Here is an 18,763-nt window from a genome sequence, read left to right as displayed (position 1 = left end):
TGCTTTGCCGAACGCCAGGTTTCAACAAACAAATATTTGTAGAACCGAATCGAGAAAACATCGACGACGGTCACCGGTTGAACTATGTAGGTATAAAGCAACGGCCCGCCGAACCTGGCCACTACAGTACACAGTTGTTGAAGTTCCAGTGCACAACCAACGCTCGAGATCAAAGGCTCCACAACAGTTTCCTCAAGTCAAGATGAAGTCCTTCTGCGTCGTTGCTCTTTTTGTGTCCTGCTGCGTGCTGGGAAGCATGGCTGCTCCATCCTACCATCCCGCGCCCCCAGCTCATCACGCCGCGCACACGTACCACGCCAAAGCACCAGCCGTCAAGTGCGGCGCCAACCTGCTGGTCGGATGTGCTCCCCAAGTTGCCCACGTGCCCTGCGTACCACATCACGAGCACCACGGAGGATATCACGCAGCACCGGCTCATCATGCACCACCGGCACACCATGGCTACCACCGGTCCTTCGATGCTGCTGCCGATGCCGATGCCAACGAGAGCGAGTAGGAAAGCCGGTGGGAACGTGGCGCAACAGGACGAAGCAGAAGTATCTGCATGAGCGAGCTCCCCGGACGGAACTCGGTACTGCAGGGGCGGATGTATGCCGGAACTCTGGCGAGTGAGCGAGAGTTGAATTTTTATCGTTGGGGCATCTTTGTTAGTTAAAGATTGAAGTGACAATAAAAGTAAATTAATAAAAGGTTTTTCGCTGGAACTTTTAGGTTAACGTTAAAAGTTTTCTCTCCGTTTGATGAAAGCCCCCGGTGCGGTATTATGTTTGCTATGTTAGATAAAGTATCTTCTTAAATATGTTTTATATTTTCTACTTTAAATTGTAAGGCGGTCTGTATGCAATCGCTATTAGATTTATTTTAGTTCTAATTCTCAGGTTCTGAAAACTACATTTACCAAAACAATGCAAGTCACATTTAAAATATAACCTGTTTTGGTTTGCTGTTCATGAGTTTATCGAATTATGCAATGATAATGAAAATGAATAACCTTCAACAAATAAGGAAGAGACAAATGCTATAATTTGTAACCATGCTAATCTGTTCACATTATCGCCGCAAATCAAATAAAAACTCATTATGATTACAATAAGATATCAACCATCTTAATTTCAATCCACTTTTTTTTTGTTGAAAACTTTTGTCTAGTTTTCTGAATATATCCCATTCAAGTATAGTAGTATTAATTATTTGGTGAAAAGTATATTTTCTGTAAGGAGAAAAATCCACGGGAAAAGATGCTACAGGAGCTCCAATTTTTTAAAACTGGTGGCAACGCACGACAGCTGCTCACCACGAGACATCAAGAACGGTATTCGGGGATGTGAACGAACGCCCAGATCGGTAGGAGCGCAATGTGGGGTAAAGTGGTGCAAAACGCACCACTTAAGCAAAACATCATTTTGCAGAGCAACGGCGTGTTTGTTCCACGTTTTCCAACTTGTAGAAGACTTTGGGATTTTTTTATACTTACTCCTGGTGAAATTTCCTAACAAAAACCAGTATTTTTGTTATTTTTGACGATTTTTGGCAAGAGTCCAAATCATTATGTGGGGCAAAACGCACCAAGTTTGCCCAGCTAGGCGTTAAACGCAACCAGCAAATTTACATATAATCACGTGTTGTATAAACTCCTAAAACTAGGCTGCCGAAATGGCGGAAGCGTCGTTATAGCGTTTGTTACATACGCTTGTTTGCGGGATATAATGGGATCATATCTCAACATAATTGGCAATAAAATTTAATCATCTACTTTTCTCCAACTCATGTGTGATGAAACATTGTAAGTTAAACAATGTACAATTAGGCTTAAGGCAAATTCTAAGTCCTATACAATACATAATATTGCTACATTTTTAATAAATAATCCGAAACAAACGATGTACTGCAAATTAAAAATATTTTATAACTGTTCGATCCCGCTGTGATGCATTCTACACCTGTTTTGTATTTTGAAGTTTTTTTTGCAATTAAAGCATAGTATACAGTTCCAAGCGAAGTGAAAATCGAAGCAAGTGAAAAAGCGTGTCTTTTCGCTCGCGGGAAATAAAGACTGTGGATCTCTTCATAATTTCATGAGCTTTCGGTTTACAGTTCATGCGAAGTGAATTGAAGGGTTTACAGTTCGAGCGAAGTTAAAATAAATTTAAAGCCAATGCGGTATTTACAAGTGGGGCAATGGTGCTGCAGTAATTAAGTGTAGCGCAAAACATTTTCAATACGGTTTTAAAACCGAAACACCAGTAATAACGGTTTGGCGTGACGTCTAATTCTACAAAAAATACGCATTGCTCGTTGCGGTATGTTTTTGGAGTCATGAAGTTTTTTTTGCCAATATTAATAAATATTTTCCTATTCCACACCTCTACACACTCATTGGCTTGAAACGTCAAGTTTTCGCTAGCTGCAGCCTTTGTTCACGAACGTAGACGCGCGCGAAAGAAAAGTACCCAAGTGAAAAAGATGTCATCCACAATCTTTAATTTCGGTGGATCACGTTTGTTTACAGTTCCGAGTGAAGCGAAATGCAGTTTTTGCGCTAGTGAAAAAGTTGAACGTTTTGTATGGGATTTTCACTTCGCTCGGAACTCTATACAGGGCTTAATGTGAAAAACATGCCTAGTTAATGCCGTTTTTGTGATGAATCATCGAGAATGACATTATATCAATTAGATAGACCGTATTAATTATGAAATTTGCATACCGACTAATGGTAAAAGCTTAAGAGAAAACCGTGATTTCTTACATGTGGAATGAGATCGCGGATAATCGCTTGATTTTATTAGATGTGGCTATGTTTGATGCTTTTACTTGCTATACAATTATGAATTAGCTTGTTTTACACCAAAATAATTACCAATTAGTTACCGCATTTTTAGACAATTAATAGCATGGGCCATTCTACCGCCCCGGTGCGTTCTGGATAGTCTTCCCCTATAGACCGGTTTCCGGGCCCCGTAGCCAAAGAAACACGAACGATAATGGCCAGCGATGCATCAATTTTGCAGCTTTCCGATGGCTGGTGATCAGAAGCACTTTCTTTCTCCTCGGTTAATCATTCAGCAATTAGATAATCCGCGAGTTGATGAGAACTACGAGCGCTTCCTGGATGCAGCTAAGTGTTTCGCCCCTAGAAGATGGACCAGCCGCGGTGCTAGGTAAAGAAACCTCAAGCGCACGAAATGATTGGTTTGACATAGATTGCCAACAAGCGATGGAGACGAAAAAGGGCTTGGAAAATCTATCTAAGCATTACAACAAGGGAAAATGTGGTCAAGTATCGACCGTCTACGAGCAGATGAACCGATCTCGTAAAGGATACACACCGAAGTCTGATGTATGTAGAGACGAGGACGCAAACTTGGTCACAAACGAACGCGAGGTAGTCGACAGGTAGAAGCAGTTTATTGATGAGCATCTCAACGGCGATATAGCAGAGGGGGATGCAACGGAAATTAATCTAGGAATGCCTATAAACGATAAGAGCGTACCAGCTCTCAACCTCAATGAAATCTGGCGAGCAATATAAACTGAAGCTGACAGAACAATAGAGCCACCGAAAATGACCGATTTCCGGCAGAACTCTAAAAAAAATTGACAAGAAACACTTGTAACGGCAGTTCACAGGATAATTTAAAGGATTTGTTAGGAGGAAAAAAAAGTACAAGTAAATGAAAGGTGTTACAAAAAGCCATCTACAAAAAGAGCGATCGGCTAGATTGCTGTAATTCCCGCGGCATTACGCTAGTCAACGCCACCTACCAGGTGTACCAGATTTTGTCACAACATCTATCCCCAATAGTAAGAGTATTTGTACGGCAGTATCTGGCGGACTTAAAGGGGGCCTGGATTGCTACCGATCAAATTTTCAGTGTCCGATATATCGTTTAGAAATGTCGGGAATACAACGAGCCCACGCATTATATTTTCATGGATTTCAAGGCAGCATACGATATAATCGAGCGCGAGCAGCTATGGCAAGTAATGTACGAAAACGGTTGTCCGGACAGACTGACCAAAGCTGAACCTGATGCTCTGTGCTACGTGCTTGTTTTGGGGGCACCCTCGAGACTTTTCGAATCGTGCACTGGGTTGAAGCAAGAGGACGGATTGTCCTATATATTATTCAACATCGCTATTGAAGGTGTCATCCGGCGAGCGGGCTTCGAAACGAGTGGAACGATCTTCAGCAAGAGTAGCCAACTTCTAGCCTTCGCAGATGACTTCGCCATCATTACCAGAAGCCTTGTAATGGTAAAGGCAATCTACACTACTGTGTTACCTGACTCACTGCGAATATGCGTTTTATTCGCGGGATCGTGTTGTTTCGAAAGGATTCGCAAAATATCGTCCTTGTATCGAAAATATCGTTAATTTTGATCACTAAAAATAACGTACTTAAACGTTATATTGCAAGTGCTAGTAGTACGCAATAATTGTATTGTGAAACTGAATTGTTATTTATGCAACTTTTTACAAGTTAAATGCAATAACAAAAGCACAACTTATAAAAAATCGTTTGTTATCGATATTAGCTGCATATGCGTTATAAACGAATAAAACGCAAGGTGACGTTTTATTTCAATAACACGCACATTCGCAGTGAGTCAGGTAAAACAGTAGATTAAAAACAGAGGCCGGAAGAATTGGGTTACTAATCAATGCGTCGAAAACCAAAAACACTGGTGATGCTAGGAAGAGTGACTCCACAGTGAGCATTGACGACGATGAACTGGAAGTGGATGCTGAGCATGCATAATTGGAATCTACGCCGACAATAATATGAGTGAAGGGATTCAACGTCGCATCCAAGCTGGCAGTCGAGGCTACTTTTCCCTCCGTAAGCATTCACTTCGATCAAGGAGCATATGCCGCCGCACAAAGTGGACAAAGTACAAAACGCTGATCAGAGCGTTTTAATTCTCTATGGACTTGAGACAGAAACTGTGTTTACGGAAGATATACGTGCACTTGCCGTATTTGAACTAAAGATGTAGCGGACTATTTCTGGCGGAGTACAAACGAATAGCAGAGAGTGGCGTAGGTATATGAACCACGAGTTGCAGGCACTACTTAGAGAGATTCCCAGCGTACCTGGCGAAAGTTGAGAGACTACGGTAGTCAAAGTCAAAGTAGGGCACGAAATGGTTGAAATTGCGTTGTAATCCGGTTATATTACCGCAGGTGCTGTAATTAGCTCGCCCGTGCGGTATGTGCAAAAGGAATTGTTCTGTGTTAAGATGCCGAGTCTTTCTAGAATCCAAGGGCAGGATGTCAGAAAATCTGATATGAAAACAGCTCTGGTTACGTCCCGATGTGTTTGCAGGGTTCCAAGTTGATCAATCTCCCAGATAACACAAAATCGTAATAGAAAGATCACATTAAATCGTTTTCAAGTCAATTTTACATTGGAATTGTATTATGAATAGAGTACGTCTAAACAAAGTTAATAATAAGTTGTTTTGCAGTCGTGCGTGTCCTCATATACAACTCACGGCTGTGAATTATAAAGCAGTATAGATGTTTGCAATAGTTATTTATATCTTAATCATATATTCAGGAGTATTAAGTAGCATGTTATAAAAACCGCTGTATAAAATGCAAGATAGAATTACAAATAATTGTCAAAATTTTCGCACGTATATTGCCTCCACTTTAGTACATATATGTTCTTAACTGGCGTGAAATGTAACTTTTTCGTTCAGATAAGATGTCGTATTTCTCAGCTGCAATCGAGATATACAAACCAAAAGGTTTACTGGGCTGTTCGTTACGAATATCAACAGTTGCTCCTGGAGTGCGAGGGTGTCCGATGAGTCATTGACTTTCGAGAATAGTTCCAAGTCGTCGGCGAACACAAGCCGAGGACCTTTGAGCATTAAGTTGACGTCGTTGAAATAAATAAGGAAGACCAACGGTCCGATATACATACGATAGCATACGATACCGTTGAACGCGAATAGCTATGGCAGATAATGCACGAGTACGGTTTTCCGGACAAACTGATACGGTTGATCAAAGCTAATCTGGAACGAGTGATGTGCTACGTGCGCGTTTCGGGGACACTCTCAAGCCCTTCCGAATCGCGCAGAGGGTTACGAAAAGAGGATGGACTGTCCTGTATGTTATTCAATATTGCTATTGAAGGTGTGATCCGGCGAGCGGGCATCGAAACTGCAACGGGAACGATCTTCAGTAAGAGTAGCCAACTCCTAGCCTTTGCAGACGACCTCGACATCATTACTAGAAACCATGGGACGGCGGAGGTAATCTACGCCAGACTAAAAACGGAGGCTAGGAGGATAGGGTTACAAATTAATGCGTTGAAAACCAAATATATGGTAGGAAGAGGCTCCCGATAACGTAACGTTTGCCTCCCACGGACAGTGACTATTGACGGCGATGAACTGGAAGTGGTTGATGAGTTCGTATATTTGGAATCTCTGGTCACCGCCGACAATAATACGAGTAGGGAGATCCAACGACGCATTCAAGCTGGATATCGAGCCTACTTTTGCCTTCGAAGGCGTTTCGATCAAGGAGCATATGCCGCCGCACAAAACTGACGATGTACAAAACGCTGATCAGACCGGTAGTCCTCTACGGACTTGAGACAGTAACTTTACTTACGAAAGACATACGTGCACTTGCCGTTTTTGAACGAAACGCGTTGCGGACTATTTTTGGCGGAGTACAGACGGAAAGCGGAGAGTGGCGGAGGCGTATGAATCACGAGCTACAGGCACTTCTTGGAGAGATTCTCATCGTACACATGGCGAAAGTTGGGAGACTACGGTGGGCCGGCCACGTCGCAAAGATGCCGGACGATTGTGTAGTGAAATCCGTTCTCTTCAAGAACCCCACCAGGAATAGAGGGGCTCAACGTGCTAGATGGCTCGACCATGTTGAAGCCGACTTGCGTGTGTCGAGACGTGCAACGAATTGGCGACGAGTAGCCCAGGACCGAGTACAGTGGAGAGGAACTCTTGATACGGCAATAATTCTTGATCGGTTGAATAAGTAAAGTAGTAACGGTCCGAGATGGCTACGTGTAGGACTCTAGAAAAAGCGATGAAAGCCGGTTAGATGAGCCCATCAATATTGATATATTTAGGTACATAAGACGATTCGATAGACACGATTTAAATCACTGGAGCAGCGATTATCCAATGTTTGTTCAGTATTGCGACGGCGATTTATGTCTGAGAACGGTCGTTACGTAGATTGTGAGTGTTAGTAGTGTGGTAGCCATTGGGTATGAAATGGTAAGTTGGCTGGAAGGAGCGTCAAATATAGCTCTGGCTCTCTCAAGCTCCCACCTAGCGCCTCCACGTAAGTCTAAGTCAAATGATGGCGGTCGATGGCCTTACCCGGAAATCATGTTCTTACTGGAGCAGCTAAGCTAGAAGGTGCGACTTAGAGCGCCTGTTCTCCAGGTGTGGCTCATACAGCGTCTGTCTCGAAACGGGCGGCTGAATATGAAATGCTGTATCCCGCAAGATATACCCAAGGACACGGCAAGGGACAAGGAAACGATTAAGGGATAATGATTGGAAACTTGGTATCTGGAATGTCCGAACTCTCCATGAACCGGCACGGGCTGGCTTGCTTGCTCAAGAACTGCATCAACTCGGACTGGAGATCGCTGCTATTCAGGAAGTTCTGTGGACAAATTCCGCAGTAGGGTTGCTGATATTCTGAAAAAAATATTGATATCAGTAATATCGATATTTGGACCCTCCGCGATATTGCCATCGATATTTAGGCAGGATATCGATAGTTATATCGATATTGCAGAAACCCCGAATCTTCAAACCTGCGTAATCGCACGAAATAGTGTGGTTTTACTTTTATGATCTTGATGCATTCTACGCATATTTTCGTTGTAATTCAAGGAATAAGTGTACCAAAGGCATCAAAACCCGTTAACGTCAAATCGCACTTTTACCTAGTACCATTTAACTTTGCATGCAGCACCTAATCTTTTATTACATCAAACTTGGCATGCACCACATTGATCCTCTCGAACAGACTGACGGGTAGGTAAAAAACCAGGTGAAAAATATCAGCAAAACAGTGATTTTCACAAAAAAATCGCTTTGCGTTACGTTACTGCGTTATTTACGGTTTCTACACAAAATTTAATTGCTGTTTGTGACAAGACAACGGGATAAAAAGTTCGCATTTCTTTGTATGAAATTCAACAAAGTCGGCTGTGTCTATTGGCGTTAATAGAGCCAAAAGATTTAAAAACCTTCTCAAACTCGCCGTGAGGAACAGGTATGATGAACTTATTGATGGTAAAATCTAAAATATTTATCGTACATAAAATATAAAAACGCTGAAACGAAATTGAACGACACGAGCTGTCACATAAACGCAAATAATAAGATGCGGTTGATGTTGGCTATACCAGCGATGCTGATTTTATAATTTTCTGGTGTTGAAAAAGGGGACAGGAAATATTTCTGTCTTCTCTCATGCAATGACATTTCCTTACTAGATTTAAGGGACGTGTGGATTAGCATCAAATATACTATTTCTCTATTCCGATGAATATTAACAAATATGAAACAGATCCTTCGAAGTACAGAATAAGATTGACAGTCTTTTCACTGGCAAGTACAACTGTGTACAGTTATTGGAAGTCCGTATAAAAAATAAAAATATTGTAAATTTCCCACCCTTTCGAACGCGATGATTGTAACCGTCGCGGACGAAATCGTCGCGAGTGCAATTTTCATTTATTTTGTCAAGTAAACCAATAGTTCATTTGCTAGCCAAACAAGATGTATTCGTAACTCACCCACAGTCGCTTTTGCCTGCAATTTTAGGTTGCCAAAAAGTTGTGCAGCGTGTTTTATTACAAACAGTAAGGACAATATCGTGGCCGATATCGGCCGCAAATATCAAAATATTGATAATTCATCGGCCGATATCGGCATGATATATCAATATTTTAAGGACGGAAAATCGATAATATCAAATATCGATATGATATCAACAACCCTAGCGCAGAGGAGCGATACACCAGTAACGACACACGGAGTTATATAAAACGGTGAGATCAAGGAATTTTGCCATGCCTGTGATGTGCAATGATAGTGCTGGCAACCTGCTTACCGACAAAACGGCGGTAGCAGCCAGGTGGAAGAAGCACTTCCAGACACTGTTGAATGGAGAGGTAAATGCGGAGATCAGCAGGAACAGGATAGGAATTGTAAGCGATGGTCAAGCTGTGGAGCCACCAACACGGGAGGAGGTTTAAAAGTCAATCAGTGAGCGGAAAAACGGTAAGGCTGCTGAGAAGGACGGTATCCCGGCTGAACTTCTAAAAGCGGGGAGTGAGCGGCTGTACGAAGCAATCCACCGGATCATTTTCAGGATCTGGGAGGAAGACATCGACTGGAGTGTAAAAACTATCGAGGAATTACATTGCACAATTCTGCCTACAAGGTGCTTTCCCGTATCCTGTTCTGCAGGCTGAGACCGTTAGCGGAGTCCTTCGTCGGCGAGTACCAAGCTGGTTTTCGTGAGGGTCGCTCCACGACGGATCAAATGTTTACCCTGCGCCAGTTGCTAGACAAGTTCCGGGAGTACAACTTGCAGACACACTATCTGTTTATGGACTTTAAAGCGGCGTAAGATTCAGTTAAACGAAATGAGCTGTGGCAGATAATGCTAGAACATGGTTTTCTGACGAAACTAGTTACGCTGATTCGTGCGACGCTGGATGGGTCCAAATCATGCGTTAGAATAGCGAGTGAGACCTCTGCTGCTTTCGTGACGTTGGACTGGACTGAAGCAAGGGGATGCACTCTCTAACATGCTATTCAACATTGGCTTGGAAGGTGCATTAGGAAGAGCAAACGTGGAAAGGAATGGAACTATCATCACGAATTCTCACATGCTTCTTGGTTTTGCGGATGACGTCGATATCATCGGAATCAACCGTAGAGCAGTGGAAGAGGCCTTCAGGCCCTTTAAAAGGGAAGCTGCGAGATTAGGACTTACCATTAATGCCGCTAAAACGAAGTACATGGTTGCTGGTAGGGAACGTGGGAGCTCAAGTGGTGTTGGTACCGAGGTGGAGTTAGATGGGGAACGATATGAAGTAGTGGAGGAATTTATATACCTTGGTACACTCGTGACATGTGACAACGATGTAAGCCGCGAAGTGAAACGACGAGTTGCAGCCGCGAATCGGGCTTTCTACGGATTACGTAGCCAGCTGAAGTCCCGTAGTTTGCAAATTCGCACAAAACTGGCGCTCTACAGAACACTAATCCTCCCGGTGGCCCTTTACGGACACGAATCATGGACGCTAAAGGAAGCTGATCGGTGAGTGCTTGGGGGTTTTGAGCGTAAAATTCTGCGATCTATGCTTGGTGGCAAAATGGAAAATGGAGTGTGGCGCAGACGCATGAATCACGAGCTGTATCAAGTATACAAATATACTGATATAGTGAAGATAGTGCTATGAGGCAGACTGCGGCGGGCTTGGACACGAAGCCAGAATGCCCGACGAGTAGCCAAACTATTTTCAGTAGAGAACCAGGAAGAGGCCGTAGATTCCGAAGCAGACCCCGCACCCGGTGGGTGTGTGCTTTCGAAGAGGATGCATGTTCAGCTGGTGTTCGTGGGGATTGGAGAACGGCAGCCCAGGACCGACGGTGCTGGAGGACCCTGCGCAGGATCGGTAACGGACCGTTGCCACTAAAGTAAAGTAAGTAAGCCATTGAGCGTTTGGGAATGAATCCGTGTTGCTCGTTGGCGATGTATTGCTGGACGAACAAGGAAATTGGCATGGTCACTACGAGCTCGAAGAGTTTTGATAAAGCACGTAAGGCAGTGATCCCTCTGTAGTTGTCTATGTTTCTTTTGTTCCCCTTTTTATGTACCTACTGGAAGCATGTAAGTGGGTTTCCAAGCAGAAGGAAACATACCTACGATAATCGAAGAGTTGAATAGACGTCGGATTGGAGCAACCAAGGCGTCGATGCGCAGTGTTGTTTTCAAGAAACATGGCTGACGGAAGACCGTCGTCTTTCCGTTGAACAGTAACATATTTCCAGAACGACTTAGGGTTACGCTTCAGTCTACGCTCAACGTTGTTTAAGTATTTGCGCAAGCAGGGTCGATTAAACTTCTTGTAGCGCTTGTTGAGAGCCAGATATAGTGGTTTCGCACACGGAAAGAAATCTGATTCCGATACCATGAATAAAGTCATGAAATCATGAAACTTGAAACGCTGTCAAATCATGACTGAACTGCCATATCAGGCAGCGCAAAACATGAAAACATGAATAACAGTTCATGATCTCGCATTGTGTTGTACTGTAAGAAGTTCGTGAAATCATGATTATTATTCATGGTATATTTTCATGAAACATAAGCTAGAAACCTGGCATCATGAGTCATTTTGCTCGGTTTGGAGAATAAATTTCTATCCGTGCACTAATCAAATGCTCAGGCTTTATCAATTTTGGATTTCCAACGGTCTTGTGTGTTTAAATTTTTAAATGAAAGTACAAGTATTAAGACAAAACTGCATGACGGAAATCTAATGACAGCTTGTAGCGTTAGTAATTTTTAGAACACATATAATATAATGATCTTAATTTTTATTGTTGAGCGTTTTAGAGATTCTACAAGTATCAGTAATGAGGAATTATTTCATTTAAGTCTACTACCTTATCATCGGATAGAAGAATAATAGCAGAAAATACTAGAACTCAACGAAAAAATCCTTTCTATTCACATAATAACATTAACACCGACCGTATAATCTACTTCAACAGCTTTCTATAAAAATTTCACAATGATGCTTTTAAATGATCAAAACTAAAAGCAACCATTTTCAGTCTTTCGAGAAAAAAATAAAACTTTTCTTTTCAATCAGTCGAACTGAAACAGATAATCTGCGGCGCCAGGCATTCGGCTGTAAATTTTCACAACAAGCTCCAATACTAAGTAGTCCATCAGTCGACCAAAACAGGACCGATAAATAAAAAGTTTTATATTTCCTCTAAATTCGGCTTCCCGTGCTGGGTGTCTTTCAAAAGCATCTTTTCCTTCCTCCACTTTGGTTTCCGTTCACACACATTGCTAGTTAGTTTCCATGGGATCCCTAAGCTCCCAGCCAGAAACGCGGACTAGTGTTTTATGATTTCTTCAACTTGTGTTGTTTATTTCGTCCTGGCAGCTCATCCCACCCGACGTACCCACTGCAGGACGACAAGCGAAAGAATATGACGCCAGCTCGTGCTTGTGCTGGTGCTGGTACCGGTATGGAAAAAAACTTACAAGTTTTTTATTTGTAAGTTTGCAACTTTTTCGCACTCTCCGCCCCAATTTTCCACCCTCCCACACAGGCTTATCAGCAATAAATAATAGGCGGCTGCAGGGACGCCAGAGAGAAAAGTATTTTGTTTGTCTGTTGTGCTTCGCTTTCCGCAGCGTCGTTCGGTCGACTGGCGGTCGTTGTTTATTACAAACAAGACATTGTTTTCGCCGGCTCTGTTCTTCTGCCACAATCATTGATCATGGGGTAGTGTGGATGGTGGTGGTTTAGCCCACCCCCCAGCTCCTGCCCAACGCAAAACATCAGCATTCGTACTTTCGCTTAAACAGTACATTTGCGGAGTACGAATCAAGAGGCTGTTATTCCAATATATAGCAGTAAGACATTAATTGTGAATGGCAGACGGGCTGATACAAAGCTGTGAGTAGATAAGCTTTTCGTCGTAAACGAGGCTGCCGTTGTCAGTGAAGTGAAGTTTCCCGGAAGTGGTGGCAACAGCAAGCAAATTGAATGTAACATTGCTTTGCGGAAAAGCGAAAAAGTTTTTTTTATGAAGTATGACAAAGCCCATGTAAACAACTTTGTTTTCGATTGCTGGCTGGCTGGCTGGTAGTTGGTTATGATTGGGGGAGGGCAAACGGGAGTGGGAGCGATGGAGCGAGGGCCATAGTGCTTACTTATCCAACAACAATATCTGTTTGCTACCGCCACAGCAACAACGGGGGGAAAAACTTTCGTAATTATGCCCCAGTGGTTCCGTTTTTCTTTTCCATATAGCTTCAATGGTTTTATCGGAATGGAAAATAAAGCATATTGCTGCTGCTGCTTAGTAGTCTTGGCCAACACGGTCATACAAGATGGAATTGTTGTTTTTCGCTCTATGAATGTTACTATATTAGTTTTATGAAATAAGATTTCAATGGTATCAAAATTCCGTTTCCAATTTGATTTTATCGATTTTGTGAAAAGCAAACCAGAATTAGGAAACAAAAAAAAGTTATTACGTAAATTTGTAACACCTTCATCAGTCTCGACCTGCAGAATACTATTTTCAGACATACAAGGAATTGTTTTGTTCTTTTCACCTTTGGATTTTTGCAACGTTACGAAAGCTGAAAATAAACATGAGTAAAGAGCTCTGTGCTAATCCACTTTTAATTCAATTCAATTGTCAAACAGCACTAGTCGTTTTCACGATAGAACGAAGAAGTATTTTCGGCACTAATTTTCAACAACGTTTAAAACGATATTTTTATGGATTAGAGATTCATTGTTTTTATTAAATCTAGCATTCAGAAACTATCTTATTTCTATCGAACCTAATATCACTCGTCGTATTTTCATATTAGATATTAGCAGGACTCTTACGTCGAAAGCAACTGGCAGCATCCTGGTAGAAGTTAATCCTATAACACTATCGTTATGATCTGACATGATTGTTCTTTTCGATTTTCACCGCACACAATTTCCAATATCTGGCAGCACGGATAGATAGGAACGACTATGGGAAACGTGTACTCTACGGCTGGTTCCGGTTGCACTAAGTGGTTGTGATAATTGCTCGGACGTGCGACTGCTGTGCTGAGGATGATGGCAACGGTCAGCAGCGCTATCAGGATGAAACTTTTCATCGTCAGTACTCTCTGAGCCTTCTGTCAATGAAGCACTGATTGACCGAGCGGCTTGCGGGGCAAACTTCAAACTAATGACTAGGTTTTAGTCCATCAGCACACATAATTTATAGTGTTCGTTTACATGGATGTACACTTGTACTTCCCGGATCAGTAAACTGGGCTAGGCGAGCTTGTGGACGGCGAGTATAAGTACGCACTTTGTTTAATAACACATGAGCTAACAACGCACAAGTGCGTATGAACTGTTTCCGGTGAAAATATTTTCACAGTTTCTTTTGCAATAGCGGCACAAACAATCGGCTCATCGCTATAAATATAAATTTGATGAAATGGCAAAACGCGAGGAGCGTAATTCATTCATTGAAATTTTACGCATAATTCACCAATGCTATGAATGATAATTTCTCCATCAAAACGGGTTCCTTAGAATTCCACAAATCGCATTTCATTTGTTCTTCGAAGGATTTTTTTTTGTTCTTGTCTTACTGTAACTAAATGTGCCTTTTTGGAATATTTGTTGCAATATAGTTGCAACTCTGTAACGAAAGCAATTTTCTAGTGACAAAAGCGAACAGTAAAATCGAACAATTCGCGATGCATCTGCGACTAGCCGCTTATAAATTTCCAACTTGCCATTAATTTCCCTTTTAAGTTCGGTAGCAAATAAACTACACACGAAAATCAACACCGGCTCCCAGCGGTTCGTTCCAATTAAATTGCACACCCAGGCAAACAACGTTTACGTGGATCGAAGCGGAATGCAATAACTTACGACTGGGTTTGCCATTTTTTTTTTTCGTTTTTTTTTGTTGCACGTCACAGATTTTTGACCTACGGAGTCAGCGGGGCGAAAAACCGACGCTCCAAAAACGTGAAGCATACAGCCAAATAAGCCAATTGCCGGTGCCACCGCGCCCGGTCGGTTACTGCGGTCGATCGGAAGGGCCATTTTAATTCATGACGGTCTGGTCGGTTTCCAGCTCGTTTGGCAGGTCGGTCAGCAAAATTAAATGAGCCCTGGCTGGAGAGAAAGAAAAAAAAACACACACACAGCAGCAGCAGCGAAAACAATGCAAAAAAGCGCAGGATAATATATGCAACTGCAGTCATTGCACCGTGGTATTTGCTGAGCGCTGCAGGTTGAGCATGGCTGGATCGATTTGCCACAGCTTGGATATTACATTTCGCTTGAATCGGGCTGTTATTCTGGCAAAATTTACCGACAAGCAGTTTTTTTCTGTGTGCTCGATCAATAACTGGTTGCAATGAACTTTGCGGCTTAGGTTTGGCTTAAAATTTGGGTTAGGTGGCACCTTCGTGATTTTATGTTTTAAGAAGAATTATACAACTACTTTCCTTTAGATAAAAAACAATAAAATAGTTGGATTTAAATTTGTTTCCGGTTTGTTGAGTACATTGATGCTAGGTTCTAAAACTACTACTCGTAGTTGTACCTACTTGAAGATAAAAGTCACGGAGTCACAAAAAGTTTTTGGAAACCATCATTAGATGCTCTTCTTTATTCGAATCTTTGATCAGAGGATAATAGTTTACTTATAACAAAAACTGCCCTGCATTATGAATTTATTTGGGTAGATTATCTGCGCTCCTGGCAAGTTATAATGTGTTCATATCCTACCGCAAATTAGTAAATCAAGAAATTCTATTCTATTCTATAGTAAACGTTGTCAAACGAATTGATTCATATATTTTTGAAATTAATAATATTTGGCAGGACAGTCTTCAGAGAAATTGATCAAATCTGAGGTATGATGTTTTCCCGACGTTTCGACACTTATTTGGTGTCTTTTTCAAAGGTTTACCAACCTAAATATGTACACTCCTCAAAATAGAATAAAAGATGCAAATGATACTACCCCTTGAAAAAGACACCAACAAAGTGTCGATACGTCGGGAAAACATCAAACTTCAGTCTGGATAAATTTCTCTGAAGACAGCCCTGCCAAATATTTATAATTGCAGTTGAATTCAGTGGTTAAAACACAACATTCATTCAGTATATAAAATCGCACAACACTCGTATTGTTTTGCCTAAATTAATTTGAAAACAAATGATCATGAACAAATAAACATTTTATAAAATATTTATTATAATTCTGTATAATACCTTCATTAAAAGTAACGAACTGTCGTGTACTTAAGTTTCTGTAGCAAAACCACTAATAAAACAAAGCAAAATGGCGCGCTTTTCACATTTTGCTTACATTAGGTTGTTATGAACATACTGAACCAAAGCATTACACTAATCATAAAAATAAGTCATGCATATGTACATCTACCTATATCAGAATGAAAATGTTGACTTTAATTTTGGATATATATAAATTACAAATTAACAACCACTACATACCTTTTTCCCGTTACAAGTTGCGTTGGATTGTGTATCTGCAAAGAAAAAACGAAAACGAAAATTTGAATTTTATTCACTCTATTTACGATTTTCAAGATTAACTTTATAAAACTTCTTTATCCTGATACAAGTATCCCTCCAATTCCGCAGAACAAGCAAAGCCTTGGGTTTATACCGTCTTTAGACATTACCCTTCGTTATCGACAGACTTTGCAGCCGGCTGTTAGAGTATAGGACAATTACGGGGCCAGTGCAACGATCCTACTGCCTCTATCTATCAAGCACCGCCTAACCGAGATTCGAACATACGACGACTGGCTTGCTAGACCAGCATCGTGGCCGTCGAAAGGGTTCTTTTTTAGAAAGAAAGTGAACAAATGATGCGAAAATGATTAATTGGGTTAACTGAAGAATCTTTGACATATGTACAGGGTAAGTAGTAGCAACCCGTCAGTGAAGTGAACGATCAACAAAAAAAGTTAACGGGTGGCAACTAAAATTTTGGATTTTTTTCACGGCCCTCTCAACAGCAAACGAGCTCAGAAAGATATGAGAGTAGGTATGTGTTAGCTTTCTCTCTCCTCTTTCTGTCAATATTTTTTGTATTTGCTTAAAATGGCGTTGAAACAACAAGCATGTCGGGAGCGCGTTGTACACTTCTACGAACTGCCACAGAAATCTCGGCAAATAGTATACGGTATAACATTTAAAAATCGAATATGTTGTAGCTTCGACTGTTTACCATATCCTAAGATGCCCAGCTATAACTAAGTAAGACCAGCAGAAGATCAGCTAAAATTATGGACGCGAAGGACATCATTCTCTTTCTCATGCCTTCAACAACAAGCCCTCTGATTTAGCTATCAATTAAGATGTGCACCAGATAAATTTTTGAAGAAAATTTTGATCCCGTTTCTTCAAAAACATCATGCAGATGGACAATACGTGTTTTGGCCGGATAGAGCATTATCGAATTACGCCAAAAAACACAATCGTTCCTGAATACCCATTCGATCTCATTTGTACCTAAAAACCACGACCCGAAAAATCTGTCTCAGAGCGCCTAAGTGAAGATTTCTTCGGGACTTTGACTTCCTTGGTATACAAAAATAACTGGAGAGCCATGAATTGCAAACAGTTGATTGGTAGAAACAAGAGATGCATTCGCAAAGTTGACATGACGGTCGTACAACGCTCCTGCTCGGACATCAAACGGAAGTTTCGCCGAACAGCCGATTACGGACCGTTTTCAAATGTACACTAATCTTTGTCTTCTTTTGACAACTTGAGAAAAAAATTTCCAAAATTTTAGTTGCCACCCGTTACTTGCATAGTTTTTAATTTCGAGTGTATTTCGTGTAAAGTATTCCATAACATTTTTCTTAAGTTAGTCCAATTCAAGTGTTTCTCCCTTTGCTTTAATTTCCAATTTCGAGAGTTAGTAATCGTTGTTGAAAAGCGCTACAGCTGTTACGCACGATGTCCTGAAGCATTTCATCCCAAATCTTCTCCAAACATTGCATTGCTTGAAAGTATCCACAGTCAATCGTTTGGTGCTCCGTTGTTTGCGCAGCATGTAACCTCATGCATAGAAGTTGAAATCGGCCGAAGAATCCGGCCACTCTTTTGAAGAAATAAAATTCAGAAAATTGTCCGCACCTCAAACCTGTGTAGCTTTCTCCTTATGAGACGATGCAGAATCTTGTTGGAAACAGTATGGTGCATTTAAGTAGTGTTTTTTGACGATTGGAAACAAATGGTTTTTCGAAACATTATCGAATTAATATTTAGTGCTGAATTCAACGCCAGGTTGAATGAATGGCAATGAATGGCAATGGAACGTTAAAAATTTTGGAAAAACATTCCCATACCATCACCCTGAAAGCATTCTGGAACCTTGAAACGCCAGTTTTTCCCGAGTAATATCAGAAAGATGTGCTGCATGCGGCCAAGATCGGTTTGTTGTGGCGAGCCTGTAGCAGGAACCTTTTTTCGTCCGAAAATAGGATTTCACAATCACCGTGCCGCTTGAGCAGCTAACAACATTTTTCGACTCTTCCAACCTTCTGCTTTTCAATCGAACCGTTCCCTCATTGTTTTTTTGTAAGGAATCAATCGAAGATTATCTTTCAAATTTTCTTCATTGTTCACTGCGACATTCCCAGTTCTTTGGCCATCTTACGTCCAGACTGATCTGGTTTCCGTCGAATTCTCTCTCTCGTTTGATGGCTTCTGGTATTCTTACGGTGCGCTTACAGCCAAGTTTCGGAAGTATTTTCCAAGAGCGACTTCAGCTTCTTTCGTGTGATAGGGTACGGGAGAGTATTTTCAGCCCATTAAGCGGTAGCCTGAACAATATTCAGGAATTACGCTGAAACTATATTTATTCGAGACAAGATTTTTATACCAGTTGATAGAATAATATTTACCGAA

General features: G+C 41.4%; 1 protein-coding gene across 1 annotated transcript; it reads left to right on the top strand.

Annotated features, from left to right (window-relative positions):
* Window positions 1-202: 202 nt before the first annotated feature.
* On the top strand, window positions 203-517 carry LOC128740392 (vitelline membrane protein 15a-2-like). The gene has a single exon (XM_053835933.1). The coding sequence runs from the start codon at window positions 203-205 to the stop codon at window positions 515-517; it is 315 nt and encodes a 104-aa protein (XP_053691908.1).
* Window positions 518-18,763: the final 18,246 nt, after the last annotated feature.

Source organism: Sabethes cyaneus, chromosome 3, assembly GCF_943734655.1.
Source record: "Sabethes cyaneus chromosome 3, idSabCyanKW18_F2, whole genome shotgun sequence".
NCBI classification, from domain to species: Eukaryota; Metazoa; Arthropoda; class Insecta; order Diptera; family Culicidae; genus Sabethes; species Sabethes cyaneus.
This window is presented reverse-complemented; position numbering and strand designations above follow the sequence as displayed.